Source organism: Heterodontus francisci, chromosome 32, assembly GCF_036365525.1.
Source record: "Heterodontus francisci isolate sHetFra1 chromosome 32, sHetFra1.hap1, whole genome shotgun sequence".
In the NCBI taxonomy this organism is placed as follows: domain Eukaryota; kingdom Metazoa; phylum Chordata; class Chondrichthyes; order Heterodontiformes; family Heterodontidae; genus Heterodontus; species Heterodontus francisci.
This window is the reverse complement of record NC_090402.1, coordinates 57,546,740-57,570,711: the sequence shown is the minus strand read 5'-3', so window position 1 is coordinate 57,570,711 and position 23,972 is coordinate 57,546,740. Positions and strand designations below refer to the sequence as shown.

The 23,972-nt window shown below is 44.6% G+C and overlaps 1 protein-coding gene across 1 annotated transcript in view; it reads left to right on the top strand.

Annotated features, from left to right (window-relative positions):
• The window catches only part of LOC137347838 (zinc finger protein 229-like), a 68,157-nt gene that overhangs the window by 3,287 nt on the left and 40,898 nt on the right, over window positions 1-23,972 (top strand). Inside the window, exons 3-4 of the mRNA XM_068012883.1 lie at window positions 5,189-5,255; window positions 9,138-10,080. Of these exons, the coding sequence (XP_067868984.1) occupies window positions 9,502-10,080 (579 nt within the window). The 5' untranslated portion in view covers window positions 5,189-5,255; window positions 9,138-9,501. The remainder of the gene's footprint in view (window positions 1-5,188; window positions 5,256-9,137; window positions 10,081-23,972) is intronic.

Genomic DNA, 23,972 nt, shown 5'->3' with positions numbered 1-23,972 from the left:
CCATCCAATTTTCTTTTGAAATCATTGATCGTCTCTGCTTCTACCACACTCATAGGCAGTGAGTTCCAGGTCATTGCCACTCGCTGTGTTTAAAAAAAAAAAGTTCTTCCTCATTTTCTCCTGTATCTCTTGCCCAAAACCTTAATCTGTGTCCCCTAGTCCTTCTACCATCAGATAATGGGAACTGCTTTTCTTGGTCTACCTTGTCTAAACCTGTCATAACCTTGTAGCCCTTTATCAGATCTCCCCTCAATCTCCTTTGCTCCAACGAGAACAACACCAGCTTTTCAAACCTAACCTTGTAGCTAAATTCCCTCATCCCTGGAACCATTCTGGTAAATCTCCTCTGCACCCTCTCAAGGATAGTTAGCATGACTTTGTCAGGAGGAGATCATGGCTAACAAACCTGATTGAATTTGTCAAGGAGGTGACTAGGTGTGTAGGTGAGGGTAAAGCAGTTGATGTAGTCTACATGGACTTCAGTAAGGCTTTTGATAAGGTCCCGCATGGGAGTTTGGTTCAGAAGGTAAGAGCCCATGGGATCCAGGGCAATTTGGCAAATTGAATCCAAAATTGGCTTAGTGGCAGGAGGCAGAGGGTGATGGTCGAGGGTTGCTTTTGTGATTGGAAGCCTGTGACCAGTGGTTTATCGCAGGGATTGGTGCTGGGACCCTTGCTGTTTGTAGTGTACGTTAATGATTTAGACGTGAATATTGGAGGTATGATCAGTAAGTTCGCAGATGACACGAAAATTGTAAATAGTGCCTTAGATTACAGGACGATAGTTCATAAAACTAGTATGCAAGTGCAGCAAGTAATAAGGAAGGCAAATGGAATTTTGGCATTTATTGCTAAAGGAATAGAGTATAAAAGTAGGGAGGTGTTGCAGCAACTGTACAGGGCATTAGTGAGACTGCACCAGGAGTATTGCGTACAGTTTTGGTCCCCTTACTTGAGTAGGGATGCAGTTGCATTGGAGGCAGTTCAGAGGAGATTCACTAGATTGATTCCAGAGATGAGGGGGTTTGTCTTATGAAGAGGAGACTGAGCAGTTTAGAAGAAAGAGAGGAGATCTAATTGAGGTATATAAGATGGTTAAGGGGATTGACAAAGTAGACGTAGAGAGGATGTTTCCTCTGGTGGGGCAATCAAGAACAAGAGGTCATAATTTTAGGATAAGGGGTAGCAGATTTAAAACAGAGATGAGGAGAAATTACTTCTCAAGGGTTGTCAGTCTGTGGAATTCACTACCCCAGAGTGCGGTGGATGGCAGGGCATTGAGTAAATTTAAGGAGGCGACAGACATATTTTTAATTAGTAAAGGGTTGAAGGGTTATGGAGAATGGACAGAAAAGGAGTTGAAGCCGAGATGAAATCAGCCATGATCATATTGATTGGCGGAGCAGGCTCGAGGGGCTGAATTGCCTACTCCTGCTCCTAGTTCTTATGTTCTTATATAGATGGGTGGAGCAGTGGCAAATGGAATTTAATCCTGAGAAGTGTGAGGTGATGCATTTTGGTTAAGCAGGTAAGAGCCCATGGGATCCAGGGCAATTTGGCAAATTGGATCCAAAATGGCAGCAGACAGAGGGTGATGGTCGAAGGTTGTTTTTGCGAGTGGAAGCCTGTGACTAGTGGTGTACCACAGGGATCGGTGCTGGGACCCTTGCTGTTTGTAGTGTACATTAATGATTTGTACGTGAATATAGTAGGTATGATCAGTAAGTTTGCAGATGACACGAAAATTGGTAGTGTTGTAAATAGTGAGGAGGAAAGCCTTAGATTACAGGACGATTTAGATGGGCTGGTAAAATGGGTGGAGCTGTGGCAAATGGAATTTAATCTTGAGAAGTGTGAGGTGATGCATTTTGGGAGCACTAACAAGGCAAGGGAATATACAATGGATGGTAAGACCCTAGAAAGTACAGAGGGTCTGAGGGACCTTGGTGTACTTGTCCATATATCACTGAAGGCAGTAGCACAGGTAGATAAGGTGGTTAGGAAGGCATATGGGATACTTGCCTTTATTAGCCGAGGCATAGAATATAAGAGCAGGGAGGTTATGATGGAGTTGTATAAAACGCTAGTTAGGCCACAGCTGGAGTACTGTGTACAGTTCTGGTTGCCACACTATATAGGAAGGATGTGATCGCACTGCAGAGGAGATTCACCAGGATGTTGCCTGGGCTGGAGCATTTCAGCTATGAAGAGAGACTGGATAGACTTGTTTTCCTTAGAGCAGAGAAGGCTGAGGGGGGACTTGATTGAGCTGTACAAAATTATGAGGGGCATGGATAGGAAGAAACTTTTTCCCTTAGTGGAGGTGTCAGTAACCAGGGGGCATAGATTTAAGGTAAAGGACAAGGTTTATAGGGGATTTGAGGAAAAATATTTTCACCCAGAGGGTGGTTGGAATCTGGAACACACTGCCTGAAAGGGTGGTAGAGGCAGGAACCCTCACAACATCTAAGAAGTATTTAGATGAGTACTTGAAACGCCATAGCATACAAGGCTATGGGCCAATTTCTGGAAAATGGGATTAGAATGGATAGATGCTTGATGGCCGGCACGGACATGATGGGCCGAAGGGCCTATTTCTGTGATGTATGACTCTATGACCCTTTCAAAGACCCTCATATCGTTTCTAAAGTGTGGTGACCTGAACTGGACACAATAATCTAGTTGTGGCCTAACCAGAGCTTTATAAAGGTTCAGCATAACTTCCCTGCTTTTGCATTCAGTATCTCTATTTATGAAGCCCAAGATCCCAAATGCTTTGCCAACTGCTCTTTCAATATATCCTGCCACCTTCAATGATGTATGCACATGCCTCCCGAGGTCCCTGTATCCCTGCACACTAATCAGATAGGTGCCATTAGGTATATATTGCTTCTCCCTTTCCCTTCTGCCAGAATGCATAACCTCAATATCAGGATTGTATTCCCTGCAATTTAGAAGATTATGGATTGATTTAATCAAAGTTTTCCAGATATTAATTGGAATTGATAGAGAGAAACTATCTGCCCTATTTCCGCTGGTTGGGGAATCCAGTGCTAAGGGGCGTAGTCTTAAAACTTGAAGCCAGACCTTTCATTAATCCACCACTGGATCCTGTAAACCGGAGCATTAATCCACGCCTGAGTCTTGTGAAGATCATAAGAAATGGGTGTACGAGTAGGCCATTTTATCCCATGAGCCTGCTGCACCATTCAATAAGATCATAGCTGATCTGATTGTGGCCTTAACTCCACTTTCCTGCCGGCCCCCCATAACCCTTGACGTCCTTGTACATCAAAAATCTGTCTAACTGAGCCTTGAATATATTCATTGTCCCAGCCTCCACTGCTGTCTGGGGAAGAGAATTCTAAATATTAACAACACTCTGGGAGAAGAAATTCCTCCTCATCTCCATCTTAAATGGGACACCCCTTTTTTTAGACAGTCACCCCTAGTTCTAGATTCCCCCACGAGGGGAAACATCCTCTCAGCATCTACCCTGTCAAGCCCCCTCAGAATCTTGCATGTTTCAATAAGATTATCTCTCATTCTTCTGAACTCCAGTGAGTATAGACCCAACCTACTCAACCTTTTCTCAAAAGACAACTGCTTCATCTCAGGAATTAGTCTAGTGAGCCTTGTCTGAACTGCTTCCAATGCAAGTATATCCCTCCTTAAGTAAGCAGACCAAAACTGTACACGGTACTCTAGATGCAATCTCACTGATGCCCTGTACAGCTGTAGCAAGACTTCCCGACTTTTATACTCCATCTCCCTTGCAATAAAGGTAAATATTCCATTTGCCTTCCTAGTTAGTTGCTGTACCTGCATGCTAACATTTTGTGATTCCTCGACAGGGACACCCAGATCTCTTTGTACCACAGCATTCTGCAATCTCTCTCCATTTAAATAGCATGCTGCTTTTCTATTCTTCCCACCAAAGTGGGAATATTCTCCAGCATTTTCCCAATGACAGATGTTAGGCTAACGGTCCTGTAGTTTGCTGCTTTCTCTCTCCCTCCTTTCTTGAATAAGAGCGTTACATTTGTGGTTTTCCAATCTGCTAGGATCTTTCAGGAATCTAGGGAATTTTGGAAAATTACAAACAATGCATCCACTATCTCTGCAGCCACTTCTTTTAAGGCCCCAGGATGCAGGCCATCAAGTCCACGGGACTTATCAGCCTTTACTTCTGATAGTACCTTTTCTCCAGTGATCATTATTCACAATTGTTACAGCACAGAATGAGGCCATTCAGCCCATCATGTCTGTGCTGGCTCTCAGAAGCAGCAATTTACCTAGTGCCACTCCCCTGTCTTCTCCCCGTAGCCCTGCACATTCTTCCTTTTCCGATAACAATCAAATTCCCTCTTGAATGCCTGGATTGAACCTCTCAGCTGGTGCATTCCAGATCCCAACCACTCGCTGTGTGAAAAAGTTTTTCCTCATGTCGCCATTGCTTCTTTTGCCAATTATCTTAAATCTGTGCCCTCTTGTTCTCGATCCATCCACCAATGAGAACAGTTCTGCCCTATTAACTGTCCAGACCCCTCATGATTTTGAACACCTCTATCAAATCTCCTCTCAATTTTCTCTTCAAGAAAAACTGCTCCAACCATCCAGTCTATCCTCATAACTGAAGTTCCTCATCCCTGGAACCATTCTCGTGAATCTTTTCTGCACTTTCTATAATGTCTTCACATCTTTCCTAAAGTGTGGCACTCGGAACTGGACGCAGTACTCCAGCTGAGACTGAATCAGTGTTCTCTACAAATTTAACAGAACTTCCTTGCTTTTGTACTCTCTGCCTCTTTTAATAAAGCCTAGGATGCTATATGCTTTATTAACCGCGCTCTCAACCTGTCCTGCCGTAACAGAAAGGGCCAGTTTGCTCCTGGAGTTTGAGAGAAATTAGGTTTCAAAATGATGCAGAGTTTCAGCCAATGAGGGAGTTCTGGGCTCAGCCCCGCCCACATGGTGCCTCAGGCTCCACCCCTCACTCTGGTTGAACGATCAACCTCCTGCTCAGCTCTCCAACCCCACCCCCAATAATCATCTTGGTTGGAATTCCAGTCAATCACCCAGGCAGTTGGAGTGTCTGTAAATGAAGAAATAACTCAGTATTTTTGGGAGTTGGTTTGTGTGAACAAATCTATCCCTGATTTTACTAAGACTCTTTTCTGTGTCCCAGCTCCTGTAAATACTGGCTGGACAGGGAGCGGACTCTCAGGAGGCTCCACACCACTGGCTGCTTGTGTGTAAGTGATCTCCTATCAAATTAATGTGCTTCTGCTGTGTGTGTGTTTAATAAAGTGCCTGAAAGCCTCACTGTAACACTCTCACATATCCCAGCTGCAGTGTAATGTCCGTGCTGTCTGCTTCCTCTCCAATATCCCCCTGATCAAACTCAATGAACAATCCCATCTCCAAAGGGAAATGTCTCCTTAAAGCTGACAGTGTCGGCAGTTCTGCAGCTCATTTCACACTGTGAGTGTGTCAGAATGAAAAGCTTTAACAACAGCTGATGTTTCACAAAGGGAGACCTCACCAGACCAAAGGACATTGGTGGAGTTTAATGGGCTGTTTGGGTCACTAGGCTGCAGGAGGCTATTTTTAATAGAAGGAAAACTGATCACAGCCAACAGACAGCTTAACAGACTGTCCATGGTCTTGTCTAACTCTTCCCCACTCCACCCCCCCGATCACTATTTTTGGATACTGCTACATTAATTGCTCCTGTGACCTCTCTGACGTTTCCTCTCTTTGTTCTTCCTACACCTCTAATACACAGCCCTACATAATCTCCATTCCTCCACATCCTCACTGCTGGGATCCACACCAGTTTCCCCATCTGCACCTTGTTCTCTCACTGGATCCTAAAACTACTGAACTCAGTTTTCCCCTCCCAAAGTCTACAGGTTCTGAAACTGAATCCAGATGTCCCTCAGTCCTTACTCATTGATTTACCTCTTGTTTTATTCTATTTTCCCCCCATCCACCCCACAACCTTGGTTTTGTTGCACTCTGGCCCTTCCCCTGGGATTCTCAGTGTGAACAGGGTGGGATGTGTTTTGAGACAGGATGTCCCAGCTCTCCACCCTGGGATTCTCAGTATGAACAGGGTGGGATGTGTTTTGAGATGGGATGTCCCAGCTCTCCACCCTGGGATTCTCAGTATGAACAGGGTGGGATGTGTTTTGAGACGGGATGTCCCAGCTCTCCACCCTGGGGTTCTCAGTATGAGCAGGGTGGGATGTGTTTTGAGACGGGATGTCCCAGCTCTCCACCCTGGGATTCTCAGTCTGAACAGGGTGGGATGTGTTTTGAGACGGGATGTCCCAGCTCTCCACCCTGGGATTCTCAGTATGAGCAGGGTGGGATGTGTTTTGAGACGGGATGTCCCAGCTCTCCACCCTGGGATTCTCAGTATGAACAGGGTGGGATGTGTTTTGAGACGGGATGTCCCAGCTCTCCACCCTGGGATTCTCAGTCTGAACAGGGTGGGATGTGTTTTGAGACGGGATGTCCCAGCTCTCTACCTTTAAAGGAACAAGGAGAGGACCAGCTGGGTTGAAAGGCGTTTCTTTATGTAATCACTGCATTGCCTAGCAACCGACCTCTCTCAGCCCTGCTCATTCCAGATTGGGAGTGTTTGATGGCACAGTCTAGAGGGAGATTTCCTTTGTATCCCAGCCAGAGTCAGTACCTTTAGCGGATGGACGTTAATAGGAGCAGGATTGGGCTATACACCCCTTCGTGTCTGCTCCACCACTCAAAAAAATCATGGCTGGTCTTCTATCTCAACACCACCCTCCCTCACTATCCCCATATTCCTTGACTCCCTTAGTATCCAAGAATCGATCAATCTCTGTCTATACTCTACTCAGTAACTGAGCATCCACAGCACTTTGGGGTGGAGAATTTCAATCTTTCCAGTGAAAACAATTCTCATATTGGCTCAGCACAACCTTCTCAAGGGCAATTAAGAATGGGCAGCCCACATCCCATGAAAGAGTAAAATTTAAAAAAAGTCCGAAATGCCTTAACTCTTACTGTGAGTTTGTGACCTCTAGTTCTAGACTCACCAGCCAGGGGAGATACCTTACCAGCATCTACTGTGTCAAACCCCTGAAGAATTTTATATGTTACCACAAGATCACCTCAAATTCATCCAACTTGACGGAATATAGGCCATGTCTACTCAATCTCTCCTCGTGGGTCAATCACAGAATCAGTCTAGAAAGCCTTTGTTGCACTCCATTTTAGGCAAGTATATCCAAAGCTGATAGTAATCATGTCCAGGATTCAACAGTCAGAGGGTCCATGCACTTGGGTTTCTGTATGAGTTAATTAATAATTTCATCACAATCCAATTCCAGAATATCATTTCAATGCACTAATTGGGGATGCCAATGGCAGTGCTGTTACCCTGCATCCCCTGTGGCAGTGAATGTGCCCTATTCAGTCTCCAGGAGCCCAACGCGCAGGTGCAGTGCTGGCCTGTATTTGGAGCATGCACAGTGTCACTGTGATCAGAGCCGTGTGAGGGCTGAAGACGATTTTGCAGTGGGTGAGAGTCGGAGGGTGGGTGAGGAGGCTTCAGAAACACCTGGTGTAGGCCACAAGACCCGAATAAGAAGCTCCAGGTCCTGCGTTTGCACCGAGTGGGGTGGCAGCTGCGGGGTTTCTCCCGGTGACCGGCTCTGTTTGAAACTAATAATAAATTCAAAGGAGGGACTAAGTTCCCCTATTGAAGGAAGACCAGGAATGTCCAGGAACAAAATCCAAAAGCACTGACTGAAGGGGAACAGGAGGCGGGAGGAGATGGTGGGCGCAGGGGGGAATTGGAGCCGTGGGTGGACTGGGAAGCTTCATGAACATCTGGGGTCAGCCTGAGGCCTCGAGTAAGAGTCCACAAGCCCAGTGTTTATCCTGCAGTGACAGGCCTGGGGGAGCGTGGGTACTGGCCATCATCTTGGATAGGGTGGGGTCAGCGCTCCTGCGTATCCATCTTGGTGAGGGCACAGAGAGTGGGTGAGGCTTCAGTGTCATTTGTCCCCAGCTGGGTCCTAGTGCCTGGGAGCTGGAGCATCCTGGACAACAGGGTTTTAAGCAGCTTCACCCATGTGATGTCTGCAGCCTAGAGGAGTCCATGGGCCTTGTAAATATTCAGTGTGAGAGGTTACAGTTCTTGTACAGTTAACTGAAGGAGCCACGTCTCAACTTTTAGTTACAGTTTAGCCCCACTCACTTAATTCTTGGTTGCTCTGTGTGTAGGAGGGTGGGTAAGTCAGAGGATCTTCTGGAGCTGCTCTTGGGCCTGGTTAAAACAGCATTGTGTAGGTCCAGGATGTGTGGGGACCATGTTGGGGTGGGGGTGTCACTCTGGTTGCCGGCCTCTCTTCCGTGGTCTTGTCCTTGCCTGGATGGCCCTGGAGAGGGAGCATGCTTGATACCAACATTGTTGTGGTAACAACATTCTGGTTTAGTTGGGAAGGTTCCCTTTGTTTTAGGCACTTTACAGCCTTCTGCATTCAACATTGAGTTCAACAATTTCAGAGCATGAACCCATTTTGATGAATTTTTTTTTAACCATGTGCTGGTCTTAAACCTGTTTTTCATGTTTTTGCTTTCGGCAGAGCTGTTCATTGTTCTGCCATTAACACTCTCTGGGCAAATACTTTGTCTTTTACTACAACTATTAGCACTTCCTTTGCCTTTTGTTCCATGTCATCTTTGTCAGTAAATCTCTCCTGCCCTGTGCCCTTTTTTTTTTCTTCCCCCACTTCCCCCCCCCCCCCCCCCCCCTTTTTCACTTGCTTGAGACCTGTTCCATTTCTAAACCTTTGCCAGTTCTGATGAAAGGTCATCGACTTGAAACGGTAGCTCTGCTTCTCTGTCTACAGTTGCTGCCAGATCTGCTGAGTATTTCCAGGACTTTGTTTTTATTTCATATTTCCAGCATCCGCAATATTTTGCTTTTATTCCCTTTGCTATTGTTTGGACTTTGTTGCGTTTTTTGGCTCTTTTAATTTAAATGGACCACAAGAGGGGAAAAAATGTTTCATAGAAACTAGAATGTCTGTTCTGAATTTCTGTCCTGTACTGACAGTGATGACTTTTGTAAACTCCTTTTACAGGGTATTAGAAGGGGAGGATTTGCAGACGGGAAACTCAAAGCAATCATCACATCACGATCTGACAGAATCTCTCGATTTATCAGGACCTGAATCTCATCAGCCTTTGAATGTGGAAGGAGAAATCTTTGTCTGTTCTGTCTGTGTAAAAAGATTTCAAACATCGGTGTGACTGGAAAAGCAGTGAGACACACACACCCGAGTGAGAGTGTTCCAGTGCACTGGCTGTGGAAAGAGCTTTAACCAGTTACACAGCCTGAAAACACATCACACCTTTCACAGCGGGGAGAAAACATATACGTGTTCTGTGTGTGGATGAGGGATCAACAGATTATCCAACCTGGAGAGACACAAAGACACCTGTACCATGGACAAACCGTGGAAATGTGGGAACTGTGGAAAGGGATTCAATTACCCGTCCAAACTGGAAATTCATCAACGCACTCACAGTGGGGAGAGGCCATTCATCTGCTCAGTGTGTGGGAAGGGATTCACTCAGCCAGCCAACCTGCTAGCACACCAGCGGGTTCACACTGGGGAGAGACCATTCACCTGTTCAGAATGTGGGAAGGGTTTCACTCAGTCAGCTAACCTGCTGGCACACCAGCGAGTTCACACTGGGGAGAGACCGTTCACCTGTTCAGAGTGTGGGAAGGGATTCACCCGTTCATTCATTCTGCTGGCACACCAGCGAGTTCACACTGGGGAGAGACCTTTCAAGTGCTCTCACTGCGGGACTGGGTTTAGGCATTCATCTGAACTCACTGTACACCAGCGTACTCATACTGGGGAGAGACCGTACACCTGTTCAGAGTGTGGAAAAGGATTCACCTGTTCATCCATTCTGCTGACACACCAGCGAGTTCACACTGGGGAGAGACCATTCACCTGCACTGAGTGTGGGAAGGGATTTGTTCGTTCAGCCCACCTGCTGAGACATCAGCGAGTGCACAAGTGATTGCAAAGGTTGTATTCTGCTGTTATTGCTGCTGTTAATCACCTCTGAGACTGAACCATGTTCATTCTGATGGTTAAAGAAAGATCTGCACGTATACAGCACCTTCCATTATCTCAGGACATGCCAAAGTGCTTTACAGCCAATGAAATTCAATTGAAGTGTAGTCACTGTTGTAATGTAGGAAACACGGCAGCCAATTGCACACAGCAAGCTCTCTGGAGTATGCGTTAAACCCACAACTTTCTGACTCCGAGACAACAATGCTACCAACTGAGTCACAGTGACAATTCATTTATGTTGATGTGAACTAGTGTTAGGAACACTGGACCTTGTTTATGTCTTACAGATTTTTATTTTTTTTTAAGTTTAAGATGGCATTCAGGAGGTCAGCTGACCTCTCCTCCACTCGACAACAGGTTACCAGGACAACAAAGGGAACAGATCAAAGACTCTATTCTGAAGAACAGAGACTACAGCACAAACACCTGAAGAACAATGGGTTTCACCCTCCCAGACTTTTGGATTGTAAAACAAGGAGTCAGCCATTGAGAACATGCAAACAAACCGGCAGGTGGTAACACCTGGGGACAATGGAAAGGCCGAGTGGCTTTGTGAAACTAGAAGAAGGGTCACTGACCCGAAACGTTAACTCTGCTCTTTCCACAGATGCTGCCAGACCTGCTGAGTGGTTCCAGCATTTCTTGTTTTTATTTCAGATTTCCAGCATCCGCAGTATTTTGCTTTTATTTTTGTGAAACTAGACTTCTGGTCTTTTGGAGAAGAACAATAAACTGTTGAATTCTAGGACCAGATAAATCTAACCGACTTTCTGGAGAAAAACAGACTGTAATGAATGAACCATCATGATGTGGCATCAAGCAGGCTGTAAGAAGAGAACCCATTGGGGTGAGGCCTCGAGGGAAGCTGTAAGAGAAGGCACCCAGCAGGGGCAGCTGGAGAGAGAGAGAGAGAGAGAGAGAGTGAATGCCTGCTCTCTGAAGATATACAGCGAAAGGCTGTGGAAACCTGAGCCTTTTTTTGAGATTCAAAGTTTGCGGAGGAAATTTGTCCACGTCCAAAGTGCTTGGAGAAGTGAGCGAAGGAAAATACTTTTTTTTTAAGTCTGGGAGATCCAGCCAATTGCAATTGGGAGGAATTTATGATTTTTAACCACAATGGATTTCAACATCAAAAAGGACAGTGTAATGTGTAAGTGTAGTGTGAGATATTCAGGTGCTGAATAAGTAAAGAAAATACCTTTGATTGTAATTTGGGATATCAGCTATTTACTATTTAGTTAATTGGGGATTTCTTTTAATTTATTTGTTATAATAGAAGACTGAAAAAGTGAAATCTTGTGTAATTTGTTGAATTGGTCTGGGTGTTCATATCTTGATCTCTTGTTAACGAGATCATAACAACGAGAAAGTGGGATTAAGCTGGATATCTCCAGCTGACACAGACACAATGGGCTGAATAGCCGCCTCCTGTGCTGTAAATTCTGTGTGTTCCTATTCTGACAGGTTAGTTTCTGCCAATATTAATAACCTTGTAAATTAGCTGGAGTTTAATATTCTGGATAAATGTCAAATAAATCACCTTTGTATTAAACATATTGTTGTAGATTTTTGTCTTTCCCAGAGCTCAGAAGGACAATCTGGGGGGAGGATCATACAGCAGGAACAGAACTTCAGCCTGGACACAGTCCATCAGGGTCACACTGAGAGGGAGGAATGGCACTTTAGTCTTTCTCATCTCTCTTCACTGACAGCAAAGTTCCTGTGGGGGTTAATCCTAAGAAGCGTGTCCGCTTTCTTCCATGGTTCAGAGCTCATGGGCACGGAACAGAAAGCTCCTTTACAACTGTGTTTAGAGTCAGGAAGAACAACAGTGAATGCTGGAAATGTGCTGTCAAATCAGAGATTGGTGTAAAACTGTGATCTGTTCCTGACAAGGTGAAATGGCAAGTTTAAGTTTCTAGTCTGAAAATGACTGGTAATTTTACTACAAAGATTTAACATGTTTGTGTAATAGTCCTGAGTCAACCATTGTAAGGCAGGCTTTAACTCATTAAAAATAATCCTGTTGAAATAAATTATTTAATCTCCAGATAAAGAAGGATCTACAGTGTGTTTCCAGGCATTCCCTATTGATGTGTTAGTGTTAGATGGCAGGGTACAGGATACAGAACATCCACGGGGGTGTGATCCCAACGGTTACTCTGGGATCGCTCCCACTGTGAAACTCCACCACTGACCCTGCTGAAGGTTGCAAATGTAGGGAATTTTACTTTACTCTGTCATGGGATGGGAGTGTCACTGGCAAGGCCAGCATTTGTTGCCCATTCCTAATTTCCCTTGAAGATGGTGGTCAGCCACTGCTTGAACTGCTGAAGTCCATGTGGTGTAGATACACCCACAGTGTTGTTTGGGAGGGAGTTCCAGATTTTTGATCCAGCAACAGTGAAGGAACGGCGATATGATTCCAAGTCAGGATGGTGTGTGGCTTGGAGGGGAACTTGCAGGTGGTGGTGTTCCCATGCATCTCCTGCTCTTGGCCTTCTAGTTCGTAGAGGTTGCGGGTTTGGAAGGTGCTGTCTAAGGAGCCTTGGGACGCTGCTGCACTGCATCTTGTAGATGGTACACACTGCTGCCACTGTGCGTTGGTGGTGGAGGGAGTGAATGTTTAAGGTGGTGGATGGTGTGTTGATCAAACAGACTGCTTTGGTGTCGAGCTTCTTGAATGTTGTTGAACTGCACTTATTCAGGCAAGTGGGGAGTATTCCATCACACTCCTGACTTGTGCCTTGTAGATGGTGGACAGGCTTTGGGGAGTCAGGAGGTGAGTTAATCACCACAGAAATCCCGGCCTCTGACCTGCTCTTATAACCACGGTATTTATATGGCTGAGAGATTTAGATTTTAGATTTAGATTTAGAGATACAGCACTGAAACAGGCCCTTCGGCCCACCAAGTCTGTGATGCACAATTCCTCTAACCCAATCAGCATATCCTTCCACTCCTTTCTTCCTCATGTTCTTACCTCGCATCCCCTTAAGTATATCCCTGCTGTTTACCTCAACTGCTCCCTCGGACTACTGTGGTAGTGCATTCCACATTCTTCCCTCTCTTTGGGTAAAGAAGTTTCTCTTGAATTCCCTATTGGATTTGTTAGTGACTATCTGATACCTGTGGAAGAGCCTGTCACTCCAGAATTGGCCTTTATAGCCACTCCAGGCGCTGCTTCACAAACCACTGACCACCTCCAGGCGCGTATCCATTGTCTCTCGAGATAAGGAGGCCCAAAAGAATATCTGATATTTATAGTTTTGGAATTGCCCACAAATGGAAACATTTTTTCTTCATCCACCCTGTATAACCTTTTAACAAGCTTGAAGACCTCGATGAGATCACCCAACAACCATCTCCTTGAGAAAAGTACTCCAGCCTGTAGAGCCTTTCCTGATTAAGTATGTCCTCTCAGTTCTAGGACCAACCTTTCAAATCTTCTTTGCACCCTTTCCAGCGTCTCCATATCTTTTTTATAATATGGAGACCAGAACTGTTCACAGTTCACCAAGTGTGATCTCACCAAGGTTCAGTACAAATTTAATATAACGTCACTTCTTCTCAATTCTATTCCTCTGGAAATGAACTCCATTGCTTCATTTGCTTCTTTTATGGTCTTATTAACCTGTGTGCTACTTTTATTGGTCTGTGTATCTGTATCCTTGATCCCTTTGCTCCTCTACCCCATTTAGTCTCTTATTTTCCAAGTAGTATGTGACCTCCTTATTCTTCCTACCAAAATACATCATAGCAAATTTATTTATGGTGAAATTCATTTGCCAATTACATTTCCATTCTGCAAGTTTATTAACAATTTTATGAATTTTGTCACAATTTTCCTTAGGAGTAACTATCTCCCAATTTGGTGTCATCCAGAAATTTTGAAATTGTACTTCTGATTCCGGTAAATGATGAATAACAGTGGTCCCAGCACTGATCCTTGAGGAACACCACTCCCCACCTTCTGCCAGTCTGAGTAGCTACTCTTAACCCCAACTCTCTGTTTTCTGTTTTGAAGAAGGAATTTTCCTCCACACAAGTTCAGGGGGCAGGTTGTTCAACCTTGCCTGTCTAAGAGCGAAATCCAAAGTACGGAAAGTCCTCATCAGGGAACTCCTATTTGCTGATGATGCTGCTTTAACATCTCACACTGAAGAGTGCCTGCAGAGTCTCATCGACAGGTTTGCGGCTGCCTGCAATGAATTTGGCCTAACCATCAGCCTCAAGAAAACGAACATCATGGGGCAGGATGTCAGAAATGCTCCATCCATCAATATTGGCGACTACGCTCTGGAAGTGGTTCAAGAGTTCACCTACCTAGGCTCAACTATCACCAGTAACCTGTCTCTAGATGCAGAAATCAACAAGCGCATGGGAAAGGCTTCCACTGCTATGTCCAGACTGGCCAAGAGACTGTGGGAAAATGGCACACTGATACGGAACACAAAAGTCCGAGTGTATCAGGCCTGTGTCCTCAGTGCCTTGCTCTATGGCAGCGAGGCCTGGACAACGTATGTCAGCCAAGAGCGACGTCTCAATTCATTCCATCTTCGCTGCCTCCGGAGAATACTTGGCATCAGGTGGCAGGACCGTATTTCCAGCTCCGAAGTCCTCGAGGCGGCCAACATTCCCAGCTTGTACACACTACTGAGTCAGTGGCGCTTGAGATGGCTTGGCCATGTGAGCCGCATGGCAGATGGCAGGATCCCCAAAGACACAATGTACAGCGAGCTCGCCACTGGTATCAGACCCACCGGCCGTCCATGTCTCCGCTTTAAAGACGTCTGCAAATGCGACATGAAATCCTGTGACATTGATCACAAGTCGTGGGAGTCAGTTGCCAGCGTTCGCCAGAGCTGGCGGGCAGCCATAAAGACGGGGCTAAAATGTGGCGAGTCGAAGAGACTTAGTAGTTGGCAGGAAAAAAGACAGAGGCGCAAGGGGAGAGCCAACTGTGCAACAGCCCCGACAAACAAATTTCTCTGCAGCACCTGTGGAAGAGCCTGTCACTCTAGAATTGGCCTTTCTAGCCACTCCAGGCGCTGCTTCACAAACCACTGACCACCTCTAGGCGCTTATCCATTGTCTCCCGAGATAAGGAGGCCAAAGAAGAATCCGCTTGCTATCCATAACAGTATGTACAATCTGCAAGGTGACCAGGATCAGGCAGCAGAATGGTTGGAAGATGGTTACAAAACTTAAATCTCAGAGGGTTGGATTTACGAGGGTTCATGGCCTTTCCTAGTGAGTGTGGCTGTCCACCCACATTGTGTGTTCATCAAACTCTCCTGGTTAAAGATTGACCAACAGATCGGCTGGAATCAAACCGTTGCAAACATGGAAGGAGCATTAAACAGCCTGTGAATCCTTTCACTAATTCACACTGTTCTCCAAAGGAAGAGTTCAAAGAGAAACAATCACTACACTGTGTTATTTCCTGAAATAATCCCTGCGGTCTGTCCTGAATGAATTTATTTCACTAACAAATGTTGAAATGTTTGCTCCACACCCACAGGATTTCATCATCTGTTTAAAGTCACAACAGAAAGGGTCAGTTTGCTGCTGGAGTTTGAGAGAAATCAGGTTTCAAAATGTTGCAGAGTTTCAGCCAATGAGGGAGGTCCAGGCTCAGTCCCGCCCACTCGGTGCCGCAGGCCCCACCCCATCACTCCGATTGATTGAAGGACCTATTTCCTGCTTGGTCCTCTAGCGTTGCCCCACACTTCCTATTGGTCTGGAGCTGCCCTCAATCAGCCAGGCGTCGTGAGCTGCCAGGTAAGAGGTGTGGAGGGAGCGGGTTCAAAAACCCCGGGGGAGCGGCTCCCGGGTTCATCCAACCGCAAAGTGCAGTGTAAACGGCAAACTCCAGGAGTAACAGCAAGAGCTGGGAACTCTCAGGGAGCGTCTGTAAATAGAGGGGACTTGGGATAGGTCAGGAAGCTTCTATAAATGAGAACAGCGGTAAAGAGAAGGATGGTACCTAATCTCTGGAGGGTATTGACAGACTGGTGCAATGGGCAGATACATGACAAATGAATTTTAATGCAGAAAAGTATAAAGTAATGAATTTTGGAAGAAATAATGAGGAGAGGCAATATAAATTAAAGAGTATAATTTTATACCAAGTGATGGATCAGAGAGACCTGGGGATGCCTGTACACAAATCTTTGAAAGTGACAACAAATTAATAAAGCTGTTTTTAAAAAAAGACCAGATTAACTTTATAAATAGAAGCATAGAGTACAGAAGCAGGGAGGTTCTGCTAAACCTTTATAAATCACTAGTTAGATCTCAGCTAGAGTATTGTGTTCAGGTCTGGGCACCAGACTTTAGAAAAGAATCAAGGCCTTGGGTGCAGAGGAGATTTACTGGAATGATACCAGGGATGAGGGGTTTCAGTTCTTTGGAGAAGCTGGGATTGTTTTCCTGAGAGCAGAGAAGGTTAAGGGGAGATTTAATTTCCATTGTTTGTTCATTAGTTGGTGTCATCTTTGTTAGAAGGTTGACTGCCATGGATCTCCACCTCTGTCTGTCCTGTACTATTCTTGCGCATTCTGCATGGGTCAATTGCATCCAGTCCATTGTATCTGTCATCCATTTTCTTTGCTGCTTGATTCTCCTGCGTTTTCCATCGATCTTTCCTTCCAATAATTATCGGTCTACCTTCTGCTCTAGTGATGTGACCAAAGTATTTTATCTTTCTCTCTATTTGATGTTATGCACTAATTTCCTCTTCTCCAGCCATTTCCAGCACGTCCTCATTAGTCTTTTTGTATGTCTAAAATAGGCGGAACATCCTCCAACATGTCCAAAACTCAAATGCATTCAACTCCTCAGTAGTCTCTTTATTTGTTGTCCATGTCTCTGAGGCATATAAAATAGATGACAAAATGTAGCACCTTAGCATTCTTTTTCAAAGATTTAGGGTCAGTGTCTTTGATGTTAACAAGTCCTTCATTCTGACAAAGCTGGTCTTGGCTATCTCAATTCTGCTTTGGATCTCACAGTCAGATCTCCCATCATCTGTGGTAACCTGCCCAAGGTATGTAAACCTTTTCACTTGTTCCAGGTCTTGTCCATTTACTTCAATTTTCACTTCTGGGCTTGGGTCCTTCCTTATCACCATTGCCTTGGTTTTCTTCAGCTGAAACAGGCGCCATGTGTACATGTTCTTTCTGTCTGCAAAGAACAGGGCCCTGTGTATTAATATATGTAGCTTCCAGTACGTGCAAATGTGCCATACTGTGAGCCCTACTGACCATCTTAAATTGGGTGTCAGTGTAATTCTTAGCACACTGAGGATTATTTAGCAAATGTTGTCCAGTCCTGGAATCACATCTAATGCTGGACACTGTTTTGAGTTTTGCAAGCACAGGCTGGTTGGGTACAGCCTGTAGCTTGCCCGTAGCAAACAGCGGAAGGGACATGTTTGATATGATCCGCCAGTCTTTGGGACGTAAGGCCTATATACCTAGCCTCACACTGGCATTGAAATTCGTATATCACATTATTCATTTGTGTGATAGGCAGAACGTCTTTTTGGCTTGACGGCAGCATCCTGTTAGTAGCGAACACTACACATGTCACTACTGCATAGTAGCAGCGTGAAACAGCTAGCGTCACCTGTTGCTCAAATTTTTGGGATACATTACTCTTCCAGGGTAATTTGAGCTAGACTGGGCACTTTTCAGAGCCGAAAATGACGGCCTTTGGCCTGTTAATAAGTTTGCGTGATATACAGCGAGAAATGATCTGATCAGAGTAGCCATTGTCACGCTGGATGCCTTGGATTCACCTTATTTCAGCATCAAGCTTGCATGGTGAGCAAATGGCTCGGGCCCTATTTACGAGGTTGCCAATAAGGTCAATCTTATAGTGCGTGGAACTGTGAGAATCCCAACGCACGTATTGACCAGTGAAGGTAGGTTTGCAGTAGACCGTGGTAGAGAACCCCTTAGCAGATTTCTCAATTAGTACGTCAAGGAAAGGGAGCTCATTTGACTGCTCCATTTCAAAGGTTGAAGCTTAAGTTTTTTTATTTCCTTTTTCTTTGTCAAGTTCAAGCTGCTTCACCTTTAACTGAATTTTAGATAATTCAACTGCACTACCCTCTCATTTGCCTCCTTCTTTGAATTGCAAATGTTGTGTTATTACTTCAATTATGTCTGCTTTCTTAGCTCCTGGTTTTAACTTTAATGCCAACAGGTCTGCCAAATCCTTTAGGGTCTAACCTTGGTTAAGTTTCTCAAATCACTCAAGGATGCATCGTCCTTCCCCAGAAAAGTCGCAGCAACTTTTAAAGACATTCAGTAGGATAATCTTTATTCTAATACACAAGAAAACTGTTTTCTTTTTGAAGTTTTCTTCTTTTCAATTCTTATCCCACTTAAAATTGTCTGTTGTCAGCTTTGGGTTATCCCGCAAAGAGCCCCCAATGATATGTTACGACAGGACCGGGAGGAGTGCACTTTTTTTTTTTTGTTCCGTTTCTCCATAGGTCACAACATATATTTAAATTTTCTCCCAGTTACCAATATAGTCAATCACAGACTCTATTTTTATCCCAGAATAAAGCACACCAACTAAGTTTCTTTAATAAACAACACAATTATCAGTTTATTATAATACAAGTTTTAACCAATAATGAAGTAAAGCATAAACACACAGATTGAAATAGAAAAGTTCCCTTTTTACCTTAGCCCCTCTCACACACACACACACACACACACATATACCAGTTTACTGAAAAAATAGAGATTTACTCGTTAGAGCTCTACTCTTTGGAGTTCTATTACAAAAAAAAAACATAGGCCAAATACTTGCTAATGTTTGAAGAAAAAAATGATATCAAAAGACGTAAGATGTCTTTTTTTTTGGTTTGGTGTCCCAAATACGCATGGATGACCGTCAGTAGAATCTTCCTAGAACAGTTCTTGTCAGGTGACAGTGAAGATCAGTTTGGGCAGGCTTTCCAGGAAAAAATGCAGCAACAGGGGTTTCAGGCAATTACTTACACTTGCTTCTCAAAAAATGGAAAACCGGTAGGCTTTTTCAAAGAGCTGGAACAGGCTGAGTTGGGGTTTGCTCCCTTGGCAGGTTTTCTCCAACTGTTTTTTGTAATACTGTCCACATCCCCAGTTCACTGTCCAAAGCGAAATCAAAAACATGTCTCAAGAACCAAGCCTCCTGACCCTTATAAATCTTGACCTGTCCCTTCTTTGTAAACATCTTTCCCCAAGTCCAAAAAAACCCTGCTGGGTAATTATTTGAAGATAGGTGCCTTCCAGTAAGGGCTTGTTTTTAGCACTCCTTGATTCTTCAGTAACTGTTTGTTCTCAAGCTCAGTACAAAAGACCTTCTGATGACCTCTTTTTTAAAAAAAAAACAAAGTTCGAGCAACTATGGGATATTTTTCAGTTTTAACACAAATCATCATAATTTAACAAAAAAAGGAAGCACTCGGAAACTTGTATTTCATCAGTCATCGCTCTCGATGTTTCCTCCTCTCTTTCTTGGGGACCATCTCAGTTACTGTGTATTTCATGCCCTGTTTCAACCTTTCCCAATGCCTTTGTTGTTTCCTCCTCACTAAGATCTTGCATGGTTCCTTCCTGAAGTAAAGCTTCATGTTTGATAGTAACCCCCACTGCATACTTCTCCATCATGTCTTCCTCTCTCCAATTGTCTAAGTTGGCTTGATCTTTCATGGGATTCCTTTTTGGGATTTTCATTACAAGCAGGCAGTGATCTGAATTGATTTCTGCACCTTGGTAAGTGAAGGCTTTCCTGATGCTGTTCTTGTATCCTTCATAGAAATCAAATAGATTTTTTGATGATCAGTGAACATCTCCTGGACTCTTCCAGGTGTACAGTCTTCTTGGGTGTTGTTTGAAGAGTGTATTCAAGATGACCAAGGAATTGTCCACACAGAACTGTATCAGATATTCACCTCTGCTGCTCTTCATTCCTAGTTCGTAAGCTCCTACCACATTTCCATACTTCTCTCTGCCAACTCTTGCATTCAAATCACCCTTGACTATCAAGATGTCTCCACTCTTCACATGCTTCAATTCTTCTTGCGCATCCTCATAAAATACTTCCACTTCATTACTCTGATCCTGTGTGACCCCAGACAGTTGTAAACACACAATGTTCATTGGTTTCCCTTTAAATTTTGCCATAATCACTCTCTCTGATATTGTCCAATACTCCTGCATTATTCTTGCTACCTTCTTTGTCATCATTATTCCAACTCCATTCTTATATTCTCTACCATCCAAGAAGATCATCACCTGCTTACCTTTGTCTATTTTCTCAGATTCTGTCCATCTAACTTCTGCTAATCCTAAAATGTTGATGTAGAGTCTTAGCATCTCTTTCATGCAGTTGTCTATTTTACTGTTCTGTGGTGTCCTCGCGTTCCATGTTCCGATTTTCAAGAGTTCTTGTCTGGGTTTGAGAGCAACATCATCAGATGGTAGCATTTCTTCCCAGTTTGGGCTGCCCGGTCATTCATCCGGCTATTCCTACTTCCAAGCAAGTCCTCTTCTTCCCTGTTCCTATTTACAGGAGACATCTCCACAGGGGACCCAGGTCTGTCTACATCACTACGTCTGTTTATACCAGATTCTATGACTAACTATGGGTGAATACTTGGTGAGCACCCTGACTCTTTCAAGGTGACTGACCATTTGTCCGTAAGTGTCATGACTCTGCCCCAGATGTGCCACACATTTTGCTGTTGCACCTTCTGAGCCATTGACTCTGAGTAGTGAGTTCTTCTACCTCAGCCGTTGGCCCAGGCTTCATGCACTTGAAAAGGGTGATGCCCCTTGTACAGTATCTTGTGAAGTTGCTGTTTCCCCCTCACAGTCCAGCATGCCAGCCGAGGCCAGGTCTCAGGGTGTGCCCACTGGTGTGCACTACCAGCTACTTGGAGGCTTAAGTAAGGGATTTAATGGACATGTTCAAAATTATGAGGCATTTTCGTTGAGTAGAGAGGGAGACACTGTTTCCACTGGAAGGAGAGTAACCAGAGGACGGAGATTTAAAATAATTGGCCAATAAAGCCAGTGGGAGGAGGTGAGGAGAAATGTTTTTAGGCAGCGAGTTGCTCTGATCAGGAATGCACTGCCTGAAAGGATGGAGGAAGCAGACTCAAAAGACTCAATAACAACTTTCAAAAGGGAATTAGATAAAAACTTCAGAGGGGAAATTTTTCAAGGCTATGGGGAAAGTGTAGGGGAATGGGACTAATTGGATACTTCTTTCAGAGAGCCAGCACAGACACAATGGACTGAATGGTCTTCTTTCTGAGTGTATGATTATAGGAAATGTTGACGATCAGGGCGCATTTGCATAAGAAGGAGCAATTGAGAGTGGTCAGTGAGAGCCCATCACCAGAACTGGGAGATGTTACAATGGACTGGGAGGGCCAGAGTGTTGGAGGAGGGGGAGAGAGCACATACACACACACAGAGTCACTACATTCAGGGGAGGAGAGAGAGGGGGAACCAGTGAGTGTAGAACTGAAACAAAAACAAGAAATGCTGGATTCACTCAGCAGGTCTGGCAGCATCTGTGGAAAGAGAAGCAGAGTTAACGTTTCGGGTCAGTGACCCTTCTTCGGAACTCCACAGATGCTGCCAGACCTGCTGAGTGTAGAACTGAACCCAGTCAGAGTCAACACCTTCAGGGGAGGAGAGGGAGGAGAACCAGTGAGTGTAGAACTGAACCCAGTCAGAGTCAACACCTTCAGGGGAGGAGAGAAGAAAGAGAGGAGAACCAGTGAGTGTAGAACTGAACCCAGTCAGAGTCAGCACCTTCAGGGGAGGAGAGGGAGGGGAACCAGTGAGTGTAGAACTGAACCCAGTCAGAGTCAGCACCTTCAGGGGAGGAGAGAGAGGGGAACTAGTAGGAGTTGAACCCAGTCAGAGACAGCACTTTCAGGCGAGGAGAGGGAGGTATCTCAGTGTTTCCGAATTTCACTCCTGAAGTCCTGGCTCTAAATTTTAGACTATAGCCCCTAGTCCTAGACTCCCAAGCAGTGGAAATAGGGTAGATAGAGAGAAACTGTCAGTCCCAATTAATATCTTGAAAACTTCAATCTAATTACCTTCTGAATTCTAGAGACTACAACCCCAGTTTGTATATTTTCTGCTCATAATTTAACCCTTGGAGTCCAGGTATCATTCTGGTAAATCTACGCTGCACATCCTCCAAGGCCAGTATATCCCTCCCAAGGTGTGGTGTCCAAAACTGAACACAGGTGTGGTCTAACTAGGGTTTTGTATAGCTGAAGTATGACTTCTACCCCTTGTATTCTAGTCCTCAAGACATTAGTCGTTTTGATTATTTTCTGTACCGATTCATGACATTTTAATGATTCATATACCTGGACCCCCAAGTCTCCTTGAACCTGCACTGTTTCTAGTTTTTCATCATTTAGAAAGTACCCTGTTCTATTATTTTTAGGTCCAAAGTGAATGACCTCACATTTGCCTTCATTGAAATCCATTTGCTAAGGTTTTGCCCATTCACCATTCACTTAATCTACCAATACCTCTTTGTAATTTTATGCTTCCAACTACACTGTTTACAATGCAGCTATCTTTATGCAATCAGCAAACTTGGATTTGTGACTTCCTATCCCATCATCTAAGTTGTTTATAAATACTGTGAATAGTTGAGGCCCTTGTGGGTTGCCGCTGGTCACATGCTGCCAATTAGAGTACCTTCAAAAAAGGTACTCTATTATCCCTACTCCAATTCCAGGAGCTTCAACTTTAACTAGCAGTTTTATATGAGAAACTTTATCAAATGACTTCTTATAGTCCATATAAGTAACACCCATAGACATTCCCCTGTCCACTACTTTAGTCACCACTTCCAGAAATTCAATCAGGTTTGTCAGGCATCATCTACCCTTAACCACTCTACCATGCTGGCTCTCCCTGATCAGCTGAACATTTTCAAGCTGTTCAGGCACCTTATCCTTCATTATAGACACAAGTAATTTACCGAGAACAGATGTTAGACTAACTGGTCAAACTGGATTCATTCTCTTACCTTAAAAGCTAACATGTTGAGTAATTACTAGAGTCTATAATTAAGAACTCTGCACTCTTCCAATTCTGCCCTCTTGAGCATCCCAATTTTAATTGCTCCACAATTGGCTGCCTTGAGCTGCCTGGGTCTCTGGGCTCTGGAATCCCCTCCTAAACCTCTGCACTTCCCTACCTCTCATCCTTCTAAACTCCAATGAATACAGACACAACCTGTCAAACCTTTCCTTGTGAGATGGTGTTCAGGGAATGAGTTGATACTGGAGGCCTCGTGGGCCTGAGCAATGATCCACCAGCTGGTCAAGAGCCCCATTAGCAAATTATTCATCACTCCTGATGTGCAGGATTACAGGACAGAAACAGGCCATTCAGCCCAATCTCAACGTGATGACAAAAGATTGATTTTCTGTCCTCTATCAATGTCAATAACTACAAGAGTCCAGTGCACCAACACAGATTGGGCAATGCTCTGAGCATGGTGGTGGAGACAGACTGAGGCTGAAGGAGATTGTTGGCGTTGGGGAGGAACTGGAGCCATGGGTGGGCTGGGAAGCTTCATAAACACCTTGGGTTGGCCTAAGATCCCGCATAAGAGGCCACAGGCCCCGTGTTTACCCTGTGGTGACAGGCCCGGGTTAGTGGGGTAATTGGCTGCCATCATGGGCAAGGCGTGGTCAGGGCGCACACATGGCCACCTTAATGAGGGCACAGACAGTGGGAGAGGCTTCTGGGTCTCTGTTCCCAACTG